This window comes from Pungitius pungitius, chromosome 6 (genome assembly GCF_949316345.1).
Source record: "Pungitius pungitius chromosome 6, fPunPun2.1, whole genome shotgun sequence".
NCBI lineage: Eukaryota > Metazoa > Chordata > Actinopteri > Perciformes > Gasterosteidae > Pungitius > Pungitius pungitius.
Genome location: NC_084905.1, coordinates 12,926,456 through 12,950,192, shown reverse-complemented (window position 1 = coordinate 12,950,192; position 23,737 = coordinate 12,926,456). Strand labels below are relative to the sequence as shown.

At 43.8% G+C, this 23,737-nt stretch overlaps 1 protein-coding gene across 3 annotated transcripts in view; it reads left to right on the top strand.

Moving 5' to 3' along the window:
- The window catches only part of mctp2a (multiple C2 domains, transmembrane 2a), a 31,256-nt gene extending 14,386 nt beyond the window's left edge, over positions 1-16,870 (top strand). For all 3 annotated transcript variants that reach the window (XM_037452547.2, XM_037452545.2, XM_037452546.2), the window contains 6 exons: positions 6,838-6,957; positions 7,940-7,981; positions 12,385-12,494; positions 12,594-12,703; positions 13,849-13,946; positions 16,070-16,870. In XM_037452547.2, coding sequence (XP_037308444.2) covers positions 6,838-6,957; positions 7,940-7,981; positions 12,385-12,494; positions 12,594-12,703; positions 13,849-13,946; positions 16,070-16,129 — 540 coding nt within the window. In that variant the 3' untranslated portion in view covers positions 16,130-16,870. The remainder of the gene's footprint in view (positions 1-6,837; positions 6,958-7,939; positions 7,982-12,384; positions 12,495-12,593; positions 12,704-13,848; positions 13,947-16,069) is intronic.
- The last annotated feature ends 6,867 nt before the right edge of the window (positions 16,871-23,737 follow it).

Sequence of the window (23,737 nt, the reverse complement as noted above, 5' to 3'; positions counted from 1 at the left end):
GCAGTTTTAAAATAGATCTCCCTAATTGGGTAATGGAACAAAAAAAAAAAAACTGTCTTAGGCATTTAAACCGAGTTCTGGCAAATCCTCATAAACATTTTCATCAGTGAAGGGAAATACAAACAACAAATTTGTTTTTTTTTCCCTCCTCTTGTTTATGCTACAGTAATGAGCCTGGGATCCGCGTTTTTTAAGAGTTTGACAACAGTATGTTCCTTTCTCTGAGAGGGAGGAAATGTGACAGCTAAAATCTTCATAAAATAACGGCCTTTAGATGTGCTTTTCGCTAAGACTGAGCGAGATGAATGTGCTATACATCAGCAGTGACTGCAGAGGGGTCACCCAGAGTTCTTGGCTGCGCACAGGGGTTGCGCCTGTAGATGGAGCTACAGCACTGCTGGAAACATGAATGGAGGCGCTGAGGCGATCGGTTACTCTTCTCCACATTGGTGGGAACGACGTGGAGTAAAATCCTCCACTGTGTGCATCACACCAAGAGATGAGAGTTCCTTCCACTAAAAAAGAAGGGAAGAAAGAGGCTAAATGAGTGTATTAGACAACCAAATTAATCTGTTTCACAAGTCTCAAGTTGAGAACAATTTAGATGAAATGGATGAAAGTAAAAGAAAATAAGGGATAATTTACATTTGAAAGCTGATTTTGAGCTGTCATTAGATTGCTTTAAGAATTTAAGTAGAATTAATATTTTAATATATGAGGTACCTCATCTGTCAGGATTTGGACTAGAAAGAAACCTGTATACCTTATGTGAGTATTTGAACCGCTTTCTCTTTTTGTCATTGCCAGGTAGCCAACGCTTTAGACATCATTTGACAGCCTGTGAAATGCTGATTGCTTCACATCACACACTGTAAAGATGCCATTTGATGAATGTTTGATGCGATGCAGCTGTAAACACACTTGGCAGCTGCAACAGGCCCTTTTTGGGGGCCGACGGAATCACCGTCTCCCCAGATGAGGGCAGGGCGGGGTCATATCTGTCTCCAGAGGTCTCTGGAGGCCACCTGTGCTGAGCCACGGCGGCCGGGGGCCATTAACCAGCACACCAGCCTGGCTAAGATCAAAGCCATAATCAGGGTCTTGATAATTGTTCTGGTTAGCGCTGTCCCTGAAAACGAGAGGAGTCTCGGATCGGCAGCTTCGCGGTTTACTGCATTGCAGTGCGGCCGAGCTTTTGTGAGAACAAGCGAGACTCTGCGCGCCTGTGAATCGTCTCCCCGTTTCTCCTCTGCATCTGTTTACTCTCCGTTTGAAAAAAGTTGGAGGCCTTTCAGGAGTGGGTTTCTTCGGTCATGGGGTTATGCTCTCCGTCTTCGAGGCTGTGGGAGTTCTCACAGACTGTGCAGTGAGAATGTGTGTAGTTGAGCAAAAAATGATGACAGCAATGGTGAGTATTCATAATTTTGAGTCTGAGATCTTTTAATAATTAAATGCTATGACTACACTTGCAAACTGATCATCAATGCGTCTTGATTTAACAGTGTTATTATTCAGCTGCCCTGAACGGTTATGTGTCAGTTAACAGCAATGCGGCGAGTAACCTTTAAACATGTCCCCTTATTAGTGGGATCAATACGTTTTCTGCCTTTTAATATTGACTCCATTTCAGCTGGGAAATAGTTTTTTTTTGTTTTCCTATGTTTTAGGACTTGGATTTTGGTTTTGAGAACACATTTTATTGAATTTAAACAGGCAGAAGTCTTCATTCTTATTTTGTATTATCAGACAGCATTAAGGAACTTTGGGTTTATATTATCCGACTGCAGTGAACACAACAGGTAGAGGTTCCAGCCATTGCTTCCCACCATGCAACCTTTCCGTGCGCTGTGTGTTTAACCCGGTTGTGCTGGCCATATCGTAATGACTGCCTTTAGCGAACTCGCCACCGTCCTGGTCACAGAGGACACTTCTCCCCAGGCAGTTGAGGCGGCGACCTGTCCACCCTGGAGTGGGGTGTTTGGGGGGAGGGGGGAGTGTCTTGGCCCCCAACACGTTAACGCGCACGTGAGCTGAGTCGACACACACACACACAGAGAGAGAGAGAGAAAGAGAGAGTCAATGGCACTCCCTCCCCACCTCCTCGGGGGAGGGGCTCGGATGGCAGATCTGTCACCCAGGAGGTCGCTCAGTGTTAACGCTCCCGACACGGATTAAACACTAGTGGCCAGTGCTGGAGTGCAGGGTCATTGTAGCCAGCACTGACAGGCACCACGGGGCCCCCTCCCCCCCCTCACCCCGCTGACTCCCCCGCCGCTCCAGCCCCGCACTGGCGCTCCTCTGGCCCTGGCATGTGTCAGGCAGGCGGGGGGACAGCGCCCTGTGAGCGGATGCTAATGCTCTTCTCCCTCAGTGCGTCGATAGAGAGCCGCTGTGCACACGCCCCTCCCAGCTGTGGCGTTAACCAGAAGCTTGCCTTTTTGTTTTGAAAACGGCAAGAGAGAAATAGAAATAGAGATCTGTTTCACAGTTCGTTGTTTGGATTAGGAATTGTTTATCTATCAAACTATGGGAATTTTTGTAAGCAAAGAAGTTCAGTGTGAATGAATGTTAAACAATGGCATATTTTGGCATAAAAATTGAATTGTGAATCGCAATACTCTCCAGGACTGTAAGAGAGGATTTCATCCCGCTGAAGAGGGACATGATATTCCCCATTTTATTGCTCTTACTGGTGTATATAGCCTCTTTTTTTCTCTCCCCAGTAGATACGACTTGAGCTGAGCGTATGTGAAATATTTATTCAGCGTTCGCTCAGAGCACCATGGCTGCCCACACTCTACCTGCCCCGGAGAGAAATCTTATCTGTGCTTCCTGTGCCTGCGACACCCCCCTGAAAGCCCGTCCCCACACTGGCCCGAGCTCAACACAAATTACATGTCTCATTGCTCTGCGTTTACTGCTACTTTAAAGCCTGCCGCTTCTGTCCCCAACATAAGCCCTCAGCCAGACTCTGTTTCAGCCGGTGCGAAGAAGAAAAAAAAGACCTGCATGAGCTGATCTGCTACTTGTGCCTTTGATCCATTATTAATCTCCTTTTTTGTATTTTAATTGAGGAAGTAATGCCGATTAATTATTGCTGCCCTCGAATTCACCCCGAAAAAACATCCGATTCAGACAATTCATTCATTTGTTTTTATTTTAACCAAATTTCTTATTATAAAGTGTGTGTATGTATGTATGTATGTATGTATTTATGTATGTATGTAATATATTTATATATATATTATTCACATTGTCATGTCCACAGATCCTGCCTTACACAAACAAAAACAAAAATGCGTAGACAACTACATGAAGACACACACACCCTGCAGCTTCTTGTTAAATTCTTTTAGTATATGTTCATGTTATCTGGCATCAGTCCACAGCCCCCATGACTGACCCTCATGATGCTGGCTGGCGCTCTCCTCGCTTTGTTTAGCTCTCCAAATGGAGTGAAACCAAAGACGGCAATGAAGATACAGCCAAGATTACAGCTTCCCTGTTTTCGGATAGTACACTGTGTTAACAATAAGGGCGTTTTGAAATGTACCATGTTAAACAAACAGCTGTTTTTGTAATGATATTGCGTGTCCTTATGCTGTGACATTACACCACGCGGGCTCATCAACAGTAACGTGTGTGTTACACTGATGTGACGCCTGTACTTTTAGCCGGTTATCCACTGTGGCGTTATTAGGAGAGCATTTGGCAATCTGGTGGAAGACGTCTGCCAGTCCGAGGTTTAGGTTGATAGACTGAGCAACCCACTCCGCTGTTAATCAATTTACAGGATGGTAGAAACTCTTATAGAGGATGTCTTTGTCCCTTTGTTCCTGCTACGATCTCTTCTCTCCCTCCCGGGAGAGTGTGGGTGGTGGGAGCTGTCATGCTTGCTCAGCTTTAAGTTATTTTATTCACACTTTTAATCGCTGAGTGCTTTATTATTAGGTGCTGGATTCTGCTGGCCAGGGGATCTGCATGAGAAGGCGCAGAATGCATTTAGAGGAGTCATATTAATGGCACTATAAAACAAATCTGTCAGGCTGTTCTTAACCCTACTGGCAGAATTGCTCTGCCCAGAGTTGCCCCCTTCTCGAAGCGCTTACAGGTGGCTAAGGAGAGTGCATCTCCATCATCTACTCCCCCGTGTGCTAATAGTTTTATTAATTCATTCTTTTTTTTTTCTTCTCCCTGGGCACCTTGTGAATAATCATAGACATTTTTCAGCTAAATGGTTTGTCAAGGGAGTTTTCCTACATTAGAGAAACTTCTCCCAGACATGAATACTAACACAAAAGTCATTTGTTATCCACTTCTGCTTTGTGTGACCCTAAATTTTCAGGTGTATCATTAATTAATACAGCCCTCGCTTTTGTTTGTCGCTCTTGGTGAAATAATTTTTTTCTACCCCACTCGTACTGCAACAGACCGTGTTTAAAAAGTTGTACTTGTCATGCGTAATTTTTTGGACAGGTGAAAAAATATGCAGTTAGGCCCTCAAGACTGAAACGGAGCCTCTTTGATGGCAATTAAAATGTAGATTCTTTTTTTTAATACAAATTCACACTTACGCCTGAGAGGTTGCACTTTGTCCAACGTGTCCTTTAATCACTCAGCTGCTCGCTAATAAAACATAAACCACTTAGTGGGGAATTAGCTGCGGCTCCATTTCACAGAAACTCAGGAGAATGTGGGGAGACAAGGGATAGGTTTAGTCCTGCCTCTGCTCATTACTGTGGGACGTCTGACGGCAAAGTCTCAGTCTGTGCACCTGAGTGAAGGAATCTGAAAGGGTTTTCCCAGATGTTTCTCTCCATCTATTTTATTAGTGTTAAAAAAAAGCATGTAAATCCTGAACACATGGGCTGACATACCATGAGGGAGGAATTGAGAAGATATTTCTGACAGTTTTGGTTTATACCCTCATTTAAGCACTCAGTTTAGACACAAGGCATTGTATTTCTGTAGGCTTTTATCTTGTCCACTGAGCCGGAATGCGGTGAGTAGAAATTTGCATTAGTGGGCGATTATGAATACCTGTGACAGATTCTCTCTGCCGGCTCCCTGGGCGGAAATGAATTGGCTCTCTCTGTTGACTTGCACAGGAAGACAGAGACCAAGCAATTAGACTTTAGTGGTTAATGTAGAAGCTTTTGCAGGGAGGGCAAAGAGGTTCAACATTCCTGCTGGGCTCATGTCAGTTTCCAGGCACAGCCCCCGCCCCCCATTTCTTTTTCCTTTTTTTTACGAGAGTACTGGGAATATGACAAGCTACCTGTCTACCAGCCAGCTGAATTCCTCTGGGGTGAGGGCAGCGTCGCTTTCGCGTCGCCTCATGGGAACTGAGGTGACAACACATGACGTAGGTTATTCATAACAGAGATGAGATGTGCTGCAGCCACCTCTGCACATCATGCATATTCATTGTTTACCTTTCCTCTTTTCATCCCCAACCAGCTGTAGTTTGTTGCTGCATGCGTAATTCAAATGAGCTCTTGTGAAAAAGAATTTAAAAAAAAGAATAACATATTGTTCCTAATGTTACTGGCGTCGTGCTGCGTTGTGCTTTGACTCCCCAACTGTCTCCCAGGTTGCATAAAGAGACAGTAGGCAGTACAGCGATGAAGCCTTGGGCAGTTGGACCACAGTGTTGTCTGCATTAGTCACGGTTCACGTTTCCCTGGTGGCTGTTTGAACCGAGGCCCAGTGTGGCAGTAGGTAGACTGGCCCCCAGAGCAGTGTACGGTTGCTTTGACAGCAGCAGTCTGCTGTTTACAGACCTGCTATTGAGGCCTGAAGGCCCCAGTGGTTCACATCCTGTCCTGGGCTTAACTCGAACATATTGTTCATAGTCTAAGTGGCCTCAAGCACTTGAGCCTAGACAGCACAGTGCTGTCATCTTGTGGGTTCAGCTTAGCAGTTTTACCTAATTATTTCAAATAAACTTTGTAAAAAATATGAAGTAGAAAGAATTTAAGTGCAAAAGGATGCACTAATTATAGAGAACATTGTATATAAAGCATCAGGGAAAATGTACATTGCAAAAGATGTACGCTGTAAATGCAAGTGGACCATATTTTGGATTGTATTGCTACACAATCATACTTATAATAGATTTTAAGATTCAACTTTCTGTGGGGGGGGGCATTTTTATTCCATCCCTGTCAACCAGCTACTACAACCAGCTGGTGTGATCCCCCTCACACATTCCAGATAATTTCAGTTGGAGACAGACTAATTAGGCTGTCACTAAATGGGTTTAAATGCAGGCGTCCAATTAGTCCTCTGCTGTGAAATGCAGTGGGTGTTGTGCAACGTGCTTAGCACCACTCCTTTACAGAATTATGAGGGATTACTCATTCAGTGTGATCCATCTTATTTCTACCAGGGGTCTTGGCTTTTCTCAGTATCGCCATGGAGGGGGTAAATGTTGCAAATGCTTCTCCAGTTGCCATATGCGCCTCGTCAGAGAGCCGAATCTAAGAGGATTTGATGTGCTAGTTAAAAGACAGCATACTATGCCTATCCATGTCAAACTTTTCGCAGTAAGGCACTCTGCCAGCACACTCATATTGGTGTATATAAGTAGGATTTCATGATATCAAAAGTTGTCCCTCAATGTCTGTTACTTTTAAACCACTAAGAGTAAAATCTGTCGCCATCGGCTGTAAATCTCCGAGGCTTTATAGTCTGCAGTGCTTTTCACGAGATTCAGGACGTGGCTAAATCCATTATATATTTTGTTTTGGGAACAGGCTTGCTGGGATTTGAAAGCAAGGTCCCTGCTATAGTGTGATGGGATTTGCGTTATACTGTCATGTCCTGTCTCCTCAGATCTTCCTTGTGACGGTGTGGCACTGGGAGCTCTTCATGCTGCCTCTGTTCCTGCTTCTGCTCATTGGCTGGCACTACTTCCAGCTCACTGCAGGGACGACCAGTTCCAACCAGGACCTGGTAAGAGACGACAACTCTGGACTCTGCAGCATTTATCCACACACCTCATTAGATGCCTTTCAACTCTAGTCGAACCCTCTTGGAATGAAATCCTGTTTGCACACATTGGGAAAATGCCAGTTTTAAAATGATGTCAATTGACAACTCTGTTACCTGTAGAATACCAGACATGGTCTATAAAATGCCCCTCACACGGCAGCCTGTTTGTAATCCCTGTAAATGTGCGTATTAGTTATAGTCTGTTGATTTAGTATTGTAACATCTGTTACAATACTATAGTTCTCTCCACAAAATACCACGATCTCCCCTCTTTCCACTGTCATGAACATGATGTTTGCCCTCCACATGTCTGTGAAGGTTAATGTCCTGCACACTTCGGACTGCCCCCCTAATTTCACCGCGTTGTAAGCCTTCTCACCGGCTAGCCGAGGGCCTGGCCTGCTCACACACCCTCCCCGAAGAAACATCCCCGGCCCCGGTGATTGTGTTTATGGCTGCCAGCAAAGAAGCGGTCCCTGGGCAATGTTAAAGCCCAGGCTCACCCTCGTATCCAGTGTTGAGACACTGCCACCCCTCTGTGACCCTCTGGCTGGCAGTGACACCGCTCTGTTTCCAGGCAATGTCATAGTGTGCAACACATTGGGGTCAGGGATGACTTGATATAAAGTGATCTAGGCAACAGCATCCAAATTAAATGTGTTTTTTTTTTTCTCTCCCTCTTTCTTTCTGTTTTTCTGTGTGCTTATGTTGTGGAGAAATGAGATTGCTTTGGTGTGACAGTGCTGTTGTGAGGAAGACCCTCTTTCACCTCTCCTTTTGTGTGAGGTCACCCCTGTGATGCAGTCTCTATGGAAACAAGCCTCTCCCAATAGGGGTGAATGTACTCAAAGAAAATTTCATTACTAGGTGTTTGTTAAAAATGCTCCAGTGCCCACATGTCCCGTTCGTTTGAAATCACCCTCTACCCTTTATTTTCTCTCAGGTGAACATGAGCATGGGTGACGACGAAGAGGAAGACGAGAAGGTATTTTATATTGTCTCTTTCTAACATTTTACAGGATAATTTGTTTTGGTGGAATGTTATCGCTCCTCTGTTTTCACAATACACATGAAAACATCTTTTGGGATGAACCATAAAAACAAACCGTTTTAGCATTTCACAGGGACACTACTCAATGGCTTGTGTAGAAAACATTTTCCAACTTATCAGAAGCTTGAACCCTGCTAATATTTCTTACTGAATAACCAAGGTTAAATCAAACACGCTACAATTTCTCCATTGCCTTGCATAGTTACAAATTGCATTATTGTTATACAAATTAATCCTTGATTTTTGGAAGATATTATATTTTTGAAAACCTATAAATCCCATTTAAACAGCACAATAGATTTTGCAAGGAAAAAGTCTGTTCATTTATGTTCCAAATTATGGAATAATGGGTTAGTTGTGTAGAGAATGACCTTTTACTACCAGAACAAATGAAAAAAGTAGAATAACACGGCAGTAAACTTTACATTGCCCTAAAGGTTATCAGTCATTTTCACTTGTTCGTTTATGAGAAATCATAAATGATCATTTTTATTAATGCGCCTCTCTCGTGTCTCTCGACAAACAAAACAACAGGAAATGTTTAAGTAGCCTGAAAATTATACTTCCCCACAGCACATAATATTCAATTACACTCATCCCCCTGTTTTCTGTAAAGATAGAAGAGCTAACAGGGATGTGTATTATTGCTTTATGGCAATGAAGTGTGGAGCTAACGCAGAGCCTCCAAGCGATGACCCTTGTGCTGCGTGTCTAGGCCCAGGATTCATATCCATAATGCGCTCAATATATTCTGCTGTGATGACCTGGGGCTATAAAAAAAAAGCCAGCCTCTTTTAAAAACACAGGCACATCCACCAAATCCTGTCTGAAAGGATGGGCTAATTCCCAGATGAAACTCTCATGATACGTCTGCACACACAAAGTGGGAAGCCGCACTTGCTTTCATTGCTAGGAACAGGCGAACTGGTGCTTAAACAAACAGCAGTGACACCAAAGTTTCTGTGTATTTATGAATATTGAATCTGACAGGATTACCACTGAATTGAACATCCTAGCTATATAGAATGATTATTACTTTTGTCTTTACCCTGAAACCTCCATATATAGTATAGTAGAATAATGTTTACCATTCATTTTAGTAGAAAAGCTGTGTCTTTAGAAAGGTTTGAGATTCTTTCAATAAGCTGCATCTGCAAACTTAAATCTTTTTGAAAGCTTTTCCATAAGCCCTTTCACACTTGTAGGAAATTAAATATTTCCTTTTATTTACTAATTAAGCCGTCACCCATGTTTGTTTTAAGCTGTCAGCTTTAATTTAAAGTGGCTTTTTTGAAATTCTTGTTATGGTCGTGCTGTCACTTGAATGTGATATCATGCAGCTTGATCAAGCAGTGTATCTTTACCCCTCCTATCAAAGTCTCCTTTAAAAATGTTTGGGGTTAAAGAGTGATCATTGTTAAATTTGATGACTTCAAAGTCTTTTCCTTTTCCCCCCTCTAATATGTGAATAAAGGCTTTTCCCTCCGAGAAGGTTATGATTACCACTCAAATATGTTTTTTATCCCCCCATTTTCCCCCACGAGGAAGGAAATATTTAAACCTCAGACAGAGCAGCAAGAAGGCATGACGTTAAAAAGAGACGAAAGGCAAGGCGGCGTTACAGTGGGATAATACAGAACAGATTCTCTGACTGTGAACAAATCTGTCCTCAGGGAAGGAGACAGCTTACAAATTATGTGTGGGCAAAGTGACTTCCCTTTGGCCTTAGGTATCAATTGTGCAGATAGGCAATATTTAATCATAACATGAAGATACAGAGAGGCAAAACAAGTCCATAGATCTCCGATAGAAATGAAAAAGGAAGATGAAACGGCCCTTTCATTGCTCCCCCCCCTCCAGCTGGTATGGGTTTGACTTGCTCCCAGTGCCTCGCCCAGGGGAGTTGGGGAGGAGGGTGAGGAGGTGATTGTGGGGGGCGCTAGACTGGGCCAGAGGGTTACTCCATCTCTTACCCGATAGTCCGGCTGGGTCTCCTTGAGCACAGTGGTGTGACAGGCTGCTTGTGTGGTGATCTGTGGCGCGTTACGGGCGCTACCTCACTCGCACCCGGCAGCACATTAAAGCCTTTTCTCCGTTTTATCTCTGCAAATTGTTGTTGGCTTTCTTCATCTCCATATGATATAATTTTCCTGGAACACAGGTGTTTTTCATTTAGATGCACTTGTTATCTTTCTCAAAAAAGAAATCCCGTCTTAGAATTCAAATTTGGCATAGTTTATTCTAATTAGAATGATGCAAAATGAGCCTTTTTGAGCCTTTGATAACAGACTACTCGTCTGTGAGAGTATGTTTACTTTTGTGCAAAAGATCAAATTGGTTCTCCATTACCGCACCTTAAAAGCAAGCTTTTTACAATTTTATTGGAAATGAGAATATGATTTCACACAGGTTTTCTAATCAGAAGACATTTAGGATTCATTTAGTCCATCCCCACTTTACCCATCCTTTCCATTTCAGAAGGAGATTTCTTTTTTCTAATTTTTGTTTTCTCAGCACTCATGTGCATGCTGAAAGAAACATGAACAAAGAAGGACGAATATTATCAAATGATTAATGTAGGAAGGACTCCAGTTTCGGTCGCTAAGGAGATGGCAGACTTCAAGAATCTTAAAGCACATGAATAATGATAATCACGAGAGCATTCTTTGCCTGCCGATGCTTCAGAGAACGTCTATTTGTATCTTCTTCCTTAAGAAATGAAAGCCAATATCGTGTCTGTTTTTTCTAGCTGGACCTGTGTTTCTGGCTAAATGTACTTTGCGCGTGTCTCCAGCGGAGTTAAATAATGCTTCGTATCTCTCATTAGGTAGAAATTCTAAATTGCGTAATTGGTTCGCTTAAACAACTTTAAATGGAAAGGAATGTGAGCCGAACTGATGAGGCTTAATATCCAGAGAGATATCATCTGTCAATGCGAGGCTCTCTGCATCCATCAGGTGCTCACTGCCCACATTGTAATGGCTTTTAGCAGATTCCACCACTGCGCCACGCTTTTAAAATAAATCGAGAATAGAGAGCTCAATTAACACCTGATGTGGAGTAAAGGACACGCATGAAGGTTCGCTCGGCCCCCACCACCACCACCACCACCACCCAGTGGAGGGGAGAAGGATGATGCATGAACACAGATAGTCCTCTTTCCCCATGATGAGACCATGAGATGTTAATCTCAAAGAAAAGCATATTTGTGATAGTTTTTCCTTTTTTGGACAGTGCTGAGACTCTGGTGTCTCTCTCCAGACCCGGGCCCAGTGGGGGAGGCTCTGCTAGTGTGGGAATTGCTCTCTTCCTGCGCCTTTGGTGGAGAAGAGTGGGCCGGCAGTTGGAAGTCTCTACGCGCTGGCAGACAGCAGGCTCCCAGGGGCTCTCTCGTGAAGCTCTGATAGAGGCATCTTGTCTGGACCCTGTCAATGCACACAGGCCGTGGCTTGTAACGTAAACATATAGACATCCTGCTCGGTCCATCAGAGCGCCCTCCCCCATACGCTCTCATTCCCCTTCTTCCTCTCCCGCCCTCTGTCATCATTCCTGTCATTATTTGGTCCTTTTGATGTGAGGCTTCTCGGCTCTTTTTAGCTTGTGTTACTTGTGTTGTCTCTAGTGACTCCTGCGCTTTTGGAAGGCTTCACACCAGTTGTTATTTCTAGCCCTGATGGGATCACATTTTATTTTTTTTATTTCGAGCGACCACTCCAACCCCCTCGCATGTGGATTCATTTCTTTGCCAGAATCAGTCAATATTATATCAGTGCATTAAAAGCAAATCGTACCTAATGTGCAGTGTCAGTTTGACGCGTAGACAATAGATAAGAATAAGTGCCGGTGAAAGGAGTGAACGCAGCCAAGCGTCCTTCTAAGTGTTTTTCTCGAGCGGAGAACGTGTTAGAGTAGGTCAGGAAGCCTAACCTGACAGATTTGTAAAAACATGTTCAAACTTGTCCCTTTCCTAAGTTGCGAAGCCCCCGCACTTGAAGTTGTCTATTCCGGCTGATTGCGGAAGGCCATTTTGTGTACTTTTCACCTACCAGAGTCTTGATTGTGGTGCACTTGTGCAACAGCTCTATTGTGTGTGGCGGACAAAAGCTGAAATCTCTCAGGCATCCACATAACCGCTTCGGAGCGCTGAGTCCGTCTCATCTTCCAAAGCATATTCTGAAGCTGTGTAGTGTTTGCTCATTACGGGCCATTCAATAGATAAATCACACATAATAGCACGGTAGAGATAAACTGCTCTTTGTCTACCCTGGCCAACAATTGCCATGCAGTGTACCTCATCAGTGTCTGTGCATTTATTTATTTTTTTGTTTCTTTTTTAGGAACCTGGAAAAAAGGGTTTGATGGATAAGATATATATGGTGCAGGAAGTAGTGCTGGTTGTCCAGAACGTTTTGGAGGAAATTGCAAACATCGGAGAGCGAATCAAGAAGTAATTTGTCCATTTAACGTTCATCCCTGCAGAATATATTAACTATAACAATTTCTTTATGGAGCTTCAATTTAATCTGACACAATATTTATTTTCTAGCATCTTCAACTGGTCCGTCCCTTTTTTGTCGTGCCTCTCCTGCTTGATGCTATTTGTGGCAACTGTGCTGCTGTATTTCATCCCACTGCGATACATTGTGCTGACATGGGGTAAGTTCTACATCTAACAAACACACTTTAAAATCTTTAAATGGTACAAAAGAGAAATGGTCATAATTGTTTGTGCAATAAAAATCTATATTGTGCGGATACGTAGAGCTTACAAACTCCCACTATTTAGAGCTGTCATTACTGTGACTAAAACAGCATGCCGTAGTTGTAAAACACAACGGTTATATCCACAATTTAAACGTGTACAGTAGTCTCGGAACCCTGCCAATGCCTACACCTCTGCAGATGCACAGAGATCAGACAGCTGCAGAGGTTTGCACCGCTCAGTGTGGGCTGATGCAGCAGAGGCGAGGCCTAAGGTTTGTGTGAAAACAAAGCAGCGATAGAGTAGCATGCTGTATATAATACATGATGTCCTTGGGCAGTCTGTGGGCTTCTGGTCTAGCCTCTCATTATCTGCTGTAGTCCTACAGAATAGACAGTCATCTCAGTGGTCAGGGAGATACACTGCCCTTAACAGGCTCTCCTCCTCCAGCTGAAAGCCCACAACCACTATACTTCCACACTGCCTTCAACACAATCAATACCGAAAAACCATCATATCAAACAAAAAACACAGTCTTAGACATTCCTCTGCCTCCCCAGTTAACCCCCATCTCTGTGGTTGCAAGGCAAGTCTTTCAAGTTGCTTGCACATATTTAAGTCCTTAGGTTCTTTGTCTGCATGTTGAGGTACAGGCAGTACCAAGCTGAGAATATAATGCTCCTATTACAGGCCCCCAGATGTATTGTTTTTTTTTTTTCTTTCTGTGGTATGCAGCCATGTGCAAAGTAAATATAGATATGCTGGAAAGGCTCAAGTTGAAGCAAACAAAAGTGAGGAAAAGTTTTAATAGATGACCGGGACTTATTTTCAATTCCTATCATTATTCATCTGCTTTAATTGATTACGTATTGCTTTAGCTTTTCTCCATCGCCTCGGTCTGGCTTAAATTCATTCCAGCTAAAGGGAATCAATTGAAACCGCATCATATAATGAAGTTACTGATATACCGCTGGGAACTCTATACTGTAGAGACCCCAGATGGGGTTAGACAACTCTTTTTATTATTTCATTTTGTGCACTGTAAAGTATGCTGCTTGGTATGACACCTTTATTTATTAATGTGTCCTTGTTTTCACAGGCGTTAACAAATTTACCAAGAAGCTGCGCAACCCATACACTATTGACAATAATGAAATACTGGATTTCCTCAAGAGGGTGCCTTCTGATGTTCAAAAGGTAAGGGTCCAATTTTACATACAGATAGGGAAAGAATTCCCTCAAGACGTCTGCATTATTTGCTGTACCAGAATTCCCAAGTGTTGCAGATATGTATCCTCTGGCTTTGTTTGATTATTAATGGACTCTCTCCTTTAAAGCAGCCCCGGCCCAATTATTCCTCAGCGCAGCTCCGTGTAGTTGCCATATTGCCTGAGTGAGGAGACGCTCAGATCTGTCCTCAGCAATATCGCTGCAGCCTCATCCGTTATTAGCAATTTTGTCCGACCGATTGAAGCGGCGTGACATTAAAGTTGGTGATTGGCCGAGGGCTGGCAGAGGACTCCTGACGTCGCTGACTGTTGTGTCAGCAGCGAAACTCTGATGTGGCCTCAGTCACTTCAGGGTGGTGGAGTCAATTAATGTAGTCGCGAGCCCCAGTCCTCTTGCTGGGTGCCATATGTGGTTACATATTAGCCACGGCTGATATGTCATTTGCATTTACATCACAGAGCTGAGCAGAGCTGTCAGGGTCTTGTAAGTGGTGCCGGGTGAGAGCCGCTCTCTGACTTGGAGTTCTGCTCAGCCAGGAAATGAAGTGCCACACGGTGCCTTCATCTCCCAGGTAACTCGCCAGACTGAATTCAGCGAGAAATCCTGACAGTCTGGATCTGGAAAGACACTCTCACCCCAGTCTGTTTCCCTGCTGCATCCTTGATGTCCTCCTGCAGAAAGCCATTGCACACGTCTCTGTGATGTTGGAGGGAGCCTGTGTTGTTTGAGATTTGGCTGACTGAGTTGGCAAAACAAGGTGCTGAATACATTTTTGATTCAGGATCCTTTGTATGTCTTCTTTCCCATTGGGATACAATGTTTGAGCTTTGAAAATGACTCACTTTTAAATCTCATGGAAACAATACTTTTTAGCCTGGTTTAAAGGAGAAACTACATCTCGAAAATAGCTCCAATCATAAAAAAAACAAAACACCCTTAAGATTAATCATAAGCACGTTTCATTATGTCCTGTGAAAAATAACCTTAACATCATATACTCAGGAGACTCAAAACAATAGACCACATATTTTGTTTTTGTTGACTTAGAACTTCAATCCTCAGATAGGTGTGGCAACAAAAACACCACAAAAGCTGAAAATTGACTCCTGTCTTTCTTGCAAATGTGACTTGGCAATTAGTGCCTGTGCACATCTACAAAGTCGGCCTCAAACGGGGACTTCTGACAACAATGTGTCTGTCCCGAAATAAGAAGCATCTGTCAGTTCTGAGGACAGTTTCATGTTCTGATGCATGAGGCAGTCACTTTGTTCCCACATTCCATCTCCCTTTCTAATAATGGAGACCAACTAATTAGCATATACTTCTTACCTTTATTCAACAGATTTACCGTATTGTTGCAGCTCAGCAAGCATGCTTCAAAAGCAAGTTCTCTAACTCCAGTTCTTCTCCTTTTCAGTTTAACCTATAATGAGTGCTGTTTGGATTATGGGGGGAAATGGACAGTGAATAAAAACATTTCATGTCAAAGAAAACTTGTTTTTACAACATAAATTTATTTTGTTTGTCATCAAACATCAAGGCATTCCTAGAAAAATACATACTAAAAGCAAAATTCCACACATGTAGCGATCAGAAAAAAAATCATGGTTTCAGTTCAGTTGTCATATTCCGGGTCTTGTGTTCCTCCAAAAGAAAAAAAACCCAAGTCACACCAAGGGGCTGTAAAGGAGCAAAGAAAGTTACACGTCGACTGATGTTGGTTTCTAATGCAGTACTATTCTCAGGCATGAACAAAGTTTCTTTAGCGGACAGAACTTGAAGTGAATGATTATGCAGTTTGCAACTCCCTCACTGGCCTGGCAGGTCATCCCAGCAGTTGATTTCTGTTTCTAATATTGTGAATGTGGTGCAGAATGAGGGGGGCGTACGCTGGTACGGAACCCTTGACTCCTCAAATCCTTCCTCCCTGTGATTAATCCCCTCTGCTCCTGTGTTTAAAAAATGATTCATTACAGCCGAGCCCGCCTCGCTTTCCCCCCCTGCACCACTCTCCTCCAGGGAGCCATTACCGTGCGCTCCACTGAGCTCGGATTACCTGCCTCCGACCAAACTCCTGTTTGTTTTTACAGGTGCAGCGCAGCGCGCTCAGGGCGCCCACCAGCCAGAGCCAGCCGCGGAAGAAAAAGTGAGCGTTGGTGGATGAAAGGCTGGTCTCCTTTTTGAATACTCCACGAGCGCCGTCCACCTGACAACAATGCTCCAGTGCCAGCGTGGCCCATGACCCCGTGTGCGCCCCTCCGCGCCATCCTCACCCCCCCCACCCCTCCCCCCACTGAGAGCCAGCCGCTCTCTGGCCTGTGTGTTTGCCACCCCCCCCGACAGAGGCGGTGAACTGCAGCAGCTCGGAGGGCAGCACATGGCGCTGTCAATCACGAGCCTGGAGGTAAAGAAAAGACAGCGCCGCAAGACTCAGCCTTCATCTTTGGATATAATTTAGAGAAGGAATGGAAATGGTCGGGTCTGCCTTACCTTAGGCTTCCAGTTTAGGTTCTTTCTCATGTTTCGTTTTTTACTTTACAGTTAATTTAATACAGGCTCAACCATTTATGGAAATCAAATCATGGAAATAGTTTCATCTTCAGTATCTTCAAGTATTGTTATCGCAAAAGAGTCTTAAGTTATAACCAAAATAACGTTTTGTTTTCTCGCACATTTAATATAATAGGACTGAATGCTATTCTTTTTGTGCTATGGATTAAAAGAGTGTATAATATAATTCGGTCAGCATTCCTATTTTATAACAAATATATATTTATATAGTGCGTTTGTTTTATTTCCACCTGACTCATGTTACTGTATTAATTCAAGTTTTAATTTGACTCAGTATCTGCTTCATCAAATGGAGAATTTGCAGGAATCCTAAATAAAGAATCTTGATCAGTTTTAGCCCTTGTTTTTGCCTGTATTTTTTTCAATATCTGCACTCTAGTGAGGATGGATTACACCACTTCTTTACTTGAATACACAGTAAACACATCTGATTACACAACACAGCCATTGGAACAGAGCTCACACACCGGCCACCGCTGTGCCTTGGTTACCGAGCTCACATCAAAGCTGTGGAGCTCCAGTGTGCTTCCTAATGCATTGCTTTGTTGCCTTCTCACAATAACAGGGTCCAGATGAGAGAGAAAGAGCTCATCTCCCAGAGAGTACTCTCTCCATCCTCAGCACTAAGTGCTTTATATTTCCACCAAAATCACCTGGCCCATCCAATGGTTAAAAACACACACATTTTTTCTTTTTTTTATCTGTCTCCCTACAATACGTTTTCCAAGAAGAGCGTGTGGTAAATCATTCTTCTAATCCACATTTAGTTTACATGCAAAAAATATATTACAGACATTTTTGTGCATTTTGGATTTATTTTTTATTTTTTATCCTCCCACGAATGCCTTTGTGAGAGATAAAAGTGGAAACTAGCTATATTAGCTGCAGTATTCTACATAAGAGGAAGGATCTCTCTGATAGACGAATGGAAAATGCTCTCTTTTTAAATTTTCAAAGTAGCAACCAAAGTTGGGCTGAACTGAGTCTTGGACCCCTCCAATGGGAGTTTGTTCTAACTGATTAGGGGAATGAGCATTGTGGCTGCCCCCCCCCCCCTCAGCAGTAGCACGCTGGTGAAAGAGCATCCATCTGTGCTTTGTGTAGAGTTTGATTGGCTCAGGGGGACCTGGTGAAGCCCCGGGCTATCTCTTTTGACAGCCTGATAGAGACATCACTGGACTCTCCCAGGATCTGCCACCAGGGGTCCATTTCAAAGTGAGAGGGTGTGGAGGTGACCCTGAGCTTCTGACGAGCTAAATCCCACACACTGGCTGAAACCCTCGTACATTCTGGCTCACCGGGGCTTGGGGACTGGTTTTGACTGTGCTGGGAGGAGGGCAAAGCCAGGGAGGGAGGTGTGCTGCGTACAAGGAGATCTCTGGGAAGACCCGATGAAGTGTCCCCAAGAGTTGAAAGCAATCAAGCAATATTCCCAGGGAACTTATCGACATTTTAGCAAACATTGAAATTGCAGCATCGGGACATCTAACGTCAGACATATCACTGAGACGCTGAAACGCTGCAAGGGTTATTACGATAGGTCGTATGGGAGTACGGTTGCCTGCCTTCAAGCTGTCACATCGTTGGGTGTGTGGACCTGAGGTCACGGGCTTGGATGTTCATTCATATTCAGCGGATCATACAAAAGAGTTTGACAGGGTTACAACAATTGTTGATTCGGCTGTGCATGCACCAATGCACACTTCTGCTCCCTACTCACACATACATATGTTGCACGCACACGTTTGTTTTTTTAGAAACTGGTGTAATGATATTTAGGGAATTGTTCATCAACGTCTTTTCTCCTGGGAAGGGTACAAATCTCAGCAGAGAAAGTCACTGCAATATGGTCCCCCTATGCAGTGGGGACAATCCATGGATGTTTTACAAGCTTGCTAATGATCATTTGAGTCACACAGCAGTTAACATTGTCTGATAACATTTTTTATTTTTTTTAGACTAGTTGTTGTTGTTGTGCATGCTATGGCAGTGATGTCTTCATCAGGCTGTCAAAAAGGAAGTGCCTGCAGCTGTGGCGGATCCCCCCAGAGCCTGTCACACTCCTTGTTTCCATGGCAGTCCTTCAGGCAGCACCACAGGCTGGCTGTGTGCAAGGACCCATACAACCTGTTTTTTCAGCAGCCGCTCCTCTGATGTTCAGCCCTGGAGCGGGGCGTCAAACTACCAAGTGCAGCGAGAGACAACACTGCAGCCTTTCTCTCTGTCGCAGTTGTGCTGCTTTACAAGGAGAAGCGTAGAAACTAAAAAAACAACAAATTTGAATAAGCCACTATTCTTTCCACCTTTTTAGAAATTGTTACATGAGCAGTGCTGGTAAGGTTCACTGACCTCCTCTCCAAGAGACATTATTTGCACAGTAGGATAAAGTCAGAAAAGCCCGACTCATGGTTGGCTTACATACTGTATGTTGAAGCTCTTATGCATGCGTTGTTTGGTCTGCTTGTACCACACGAGAAGCAGGTCGTGGAGATCAGTGGCTGTGCTCCAAGTCCCAACTGGCCCAAATTAAAGAGTGCAGGGGTTGCGGTCTGCCTCCAGACAGGACCTTGATATCAATAAAGACTGAATCCGCCGGGGCATCACCCATGGAAACACAATCCAAATGACAGAGCAGACGGAGTTTGCAGTTAGATTGTTGTTCCTGTATCATCTACCTGAGGAGGCTGCATGGGGAGCTTTTAAAATGATGCGCCTGCCTGCATTTGCTGCGCGTTCCAGATTGTAACTTAGCCATTCGGCACATTGCTTTAGTCTCTTCCGAGGATAGAATGTATAAATCATGGTAACCAGGATTGATGTTGTCTCTGGGAATAAGGGAGGACATTTGACTGAGATAACAACAGAGCGAAAAATGCTCGCTAATAGCAGCTGTTTTCAGTAGCTCAGTAGTAGTTTAATAATAGCAAAAGCCGTAATTCTTCATAGCATAGAGAGTGGAAGCTGGCCTTTAAGAGCTGAAATTAAATCATTGGCCTTTAAAAGCATCTCTCTAAGGGCCATGCTGCATTAATAAATTCAACTGATTCTGCTTTAATATTATTCAGAGTGCATTAAAACGAAGACAACAGCTGGGATCATGCCCGGTCTCAGGAGTACTGCTTGGGCCAATGAGTGCCTGCGAGATTCAAAGCGTGTGTCTGAGCGCAACCCTGCATTGTGGGAGTGGGAGAGGGGGGCAGAAGATCCCAGTGTTACAGGTGCGGGCCTGACAGTTGCTGTTCCCAGATCAGAGGTTGCCGGGTACTGACCACACGCCCTCAAGACAGCTACTGCCTGCAAAACCATGTCACATGGGAACAAACTACTGCCACAATCCTGATGGCACTGCTCATGAGAACTACAACCTTCAAACTAATGCTCTTTTTTGTTGTTGGAACTGTGTAGTATGAGCTTACTTTGTTATGGTAAAGAAAATAACTGAGCAGAGGCTTTGAAGACAGGAGAGGAAATACAGTGTTGAGCTTTCTAACGTTTGGTGTTACATCAGTGCTCTATAGTTAGCACCAGCACACGTGTCAGGACACAATACAAAGAATAACTGAACTGCATATTTCATTCTAATTAACAGTGATATAACGCAATGTGACTCTCAGCCTCCTGAGGAAAGAGCACCGTATTTTGTTTGATGAATCTGCTAAAGCCACAGCCAGTCCCACTACCTACCCCATGGGGAATCAGGTATCATTAGACATATGAAGCGATCACCTTTTTCTTTCACTGAAAGAAGGGGACACACAACACATTTCCTCAACGCTGGCATACGGTGAATATGAAAGTGTTAATATTAATAGTTAATCAATATTAATAGCCTTTCATCAAGGACACAATTAGGACACCTCTATATGACACATTCTATAGGTTCTGAATGAATATGGATATATCTTCCCAAGGAAGGAGCCACTGGCTGAATAACATATAAGTGAAATCTCCTTCAAACCCAGCACAATGAAGAATGAACAACATGACAATCAAGGTATTTTGATCCAATGAGAGTTTAAAAGACGCAAGAGACTCTTTAGATTATTATTATTATAATTCACGGCCAAGGGCGAGTGTATTTGTCCAAATTAGCACACATCCCGCTATACAAACAGACAAAAGCAGCTCATACATTTCTTCCACACTTGAAGTTGTCCTCTCACACGTGAGTGTGCCGCCATCTCTGTTCCTTTCAAGACAATGAGTAGAGGAAAAGAAACGATTAAACCCTACCACCGGTCCTGCATCGGTCAGAGGTTCACACAGAGCTTATCTGATTAGTGAGCGTGGTTTAGGATGCGTCATTTACTACACCAGAGGCTTGTGTGGTGCCGACTGCAAAGCGAGGGTGTGAAGAGGGCTGTGGTGAAGTGAGGAGACTAATCACATGTGTTTCACCCCTGAGCACTATCTCCTCCAAGCTCTGCCACATTATGACACCGGAGAGTCATGTAGCACACGAGCACGGTTAGGCCCATTAACCAGAGCGGCTAATTATCGGCTCCTACAAGGTCTTCAGGCTCCCAGGCAATGCATGTTCCCATTTCTGATTAAAAACATAAATGCATGCAGAAAAAAAGAGGATCAATTACAGTGAGGCAGGATAGATAACAGCCCCGTACCAGAGTAATTAGGCCGGGTGTTTCATCGGAACCGCTTGCTCTATGATGAAGGTTTAAAGAGTCCAGTGGCAGAAACACCACAAATGTGTTTGTTTTATTCATGCTGCTGCAGTGTCACCCACCGGGGCCCAATTAGCCGGCGACTGATGCCTTTAGAAAACCATCTCGACGCTCTTCTTTGACGGGAAATGAAAGCTGCACTTGCTTGTGTCCCTGTGACCCGTGGACTTCAACCCGATGAAGGTCAGACTGGCCGACAGCGGCGGCTCAAACGTGGCCCCTCAACCTCCATCCTCCTTTAGGTCCATTATATTTCGTTCCATTTAACTGTGTCAACAGAGGACGCCGGGGGACAATGTGCCAGCGTCGGAAAGTATTTAGGCTGCAGATTCTCTTCCACTGATTGGATAGCGGTGCTCTGTAATGTATGTTACAGCCTGTTCAGCCCTCCACGCCCACGTGAGGGAGCGCCACCATAAGGACTCAGCCTGATTGCAAAGTCGACTTGAGCTATTACACCAGCTTCAAACCGTTTGTCAAAGTAATTTTCTTAATTAACTTTGATGTGTTTTGATTAAAATAGTATTTACCAATCATATCAGGCAGGACGGGGGGGGGGGTTGCATTTGCTTCCATGGAGGAGATGCATATGTTTTACCACAAGAGGAAAGTAAAGCAGTAAATTATCTCGTCAAGCTTTGATATGGTAATGAAAATACTCTGTGTTAGAGGACGTGCTCATTTCAGTAAGCGGCTTCTTTTTCTGTCTTGATAACAATAACAACTGTTCTCAAACCCACTGTCATAGCAGTTCTTCACACCTTCTTCTTCTCTTCTCCAGTACAAGCTCACAGCGCTTCATGTAATCCTTGAATTACACACACACACACTCACACACACTCACACAAACACAGACAGACAGTTTATTAGTTTCAATAGGCAAATAAAAAAGAATGTCTATGGTCCTTTAAGCAAGCAGCAAGACCAATTAGCAAGTATGTCTATTCAATTTCTCCATATCTGTACTTAGTGAGTGTGAGGGAGAGAGAGGTCTGGGGGGTGGGGGGGGGGAGGAGTTTGAGCGGTACAGACAGGAAGAGAGAAAACAAAGCCATCATCTCCCAGTGCTTGCCCTCTTCTCCCCTCTCCTCTGCAGCTCCAATTACTGGCTCCTCTCCCTGCCATCAGTATGCAGCAGGGCCGCTCTCCTCCTCCACCCGCCCCGGGCCATTGAATACGTTACCTTCCGCTATGGGGCTCGGGGCTCAGGGGCACTGCGCCCCTTAACCCCCTGGATAATTTGGGATTCCTGCTCCTGCCTTGGAGAGCTGAAAACAAATAAAAAACCCAGGTAAATAAAGAAATAAGGTTGCCACACAAATATCTACTGATTTATTGATTTGGTCATTCGTCTACTTATCGTTTGTAAATCATTACTGATCTGCAGCCTCCCATCTCAGACTTGGAGAGGGGAGGATACCGCGCTTCACTCAAGCCAAAGTTTGAGTTTAGTTTCAAAGTTTACTTCTACTTCTGTACAAAATGACCCCCCCCCCCCCCCAAGAAAATGAATGTAAGGTCAATACAGAGGTCTCCATTGATTTGCAATTTTAAAAAGTATTATTTTAGTGTTCACTTTTTCATGTTTGCTTTATTCATTTTGTAAATTATCCATGAGTGTTAACCTAGTAACAAAAGGTGATTGATGAGAACATACATCCAAAATGTATTTTACTCAAAGCATTCAACAAAAACACAAGCCTTTTTTGTTGTAAGCAATAACCATTTTCAGGGGAGAATAACCACTTTCCTTCTTTTGCACCCAAAATCTGCACAACGCACTGGAGGCAAGTCTATAAAGCTGCTCAAACCAGACAGCCTTTGGCTCAGATTTCTTTTCCATCTCCTTGTCTTTGTCCAAGGTTTAAGGTTTAAGACAGCTCACAGCTACAGACCTTACAATTCTTATCAAAGCACTTCAGCCTTTACCGACAACACAGAAAGGTGTGTTTAAAGAATCTTTTGTTTCAAATTAACAAAATAAAATTCCATGGGGAACTTAAAAAAAATCCCTGTAATCTATGCCCCCTACAATCACTACTATAAGTTGAGCTAAATGTAGTGGAAAAGCATACAATTATGTGGAGGAATAAATAACAAAAGACTTCTCCACTGCCGCACTAAAATTGTAAAAGAGCATCTCTTTCTGTCTGGAGCCTTTTATGTTGACAAACACCTACACTGTAGTTCTCATGCAGCGGTCTGTGTCCACAGCTGCTCCTCCCACTCGCCTGCGAGCAGATGCATTCTTCGCTCTTTTGGGTCTCATGACTAACTGAATTGTTTGTAGAGATAGGGATAACAATTGAAATCCAAAGAAATGGGGCGGAAACGGTGGCGTGAAAAAAGGAGATCTTCCACTTCATTGTGCCGCTGGAGGAGGTAACTGAGAGCAAAACGCCAACGCGGGGCCGTCCGAGTCGGATAGCACTCGCATCGCACCCCCAATCCGCTCCCTTCTCCTCATAGTGACATTAATGCCTGTTTAATATGCTTCTGTTTCAC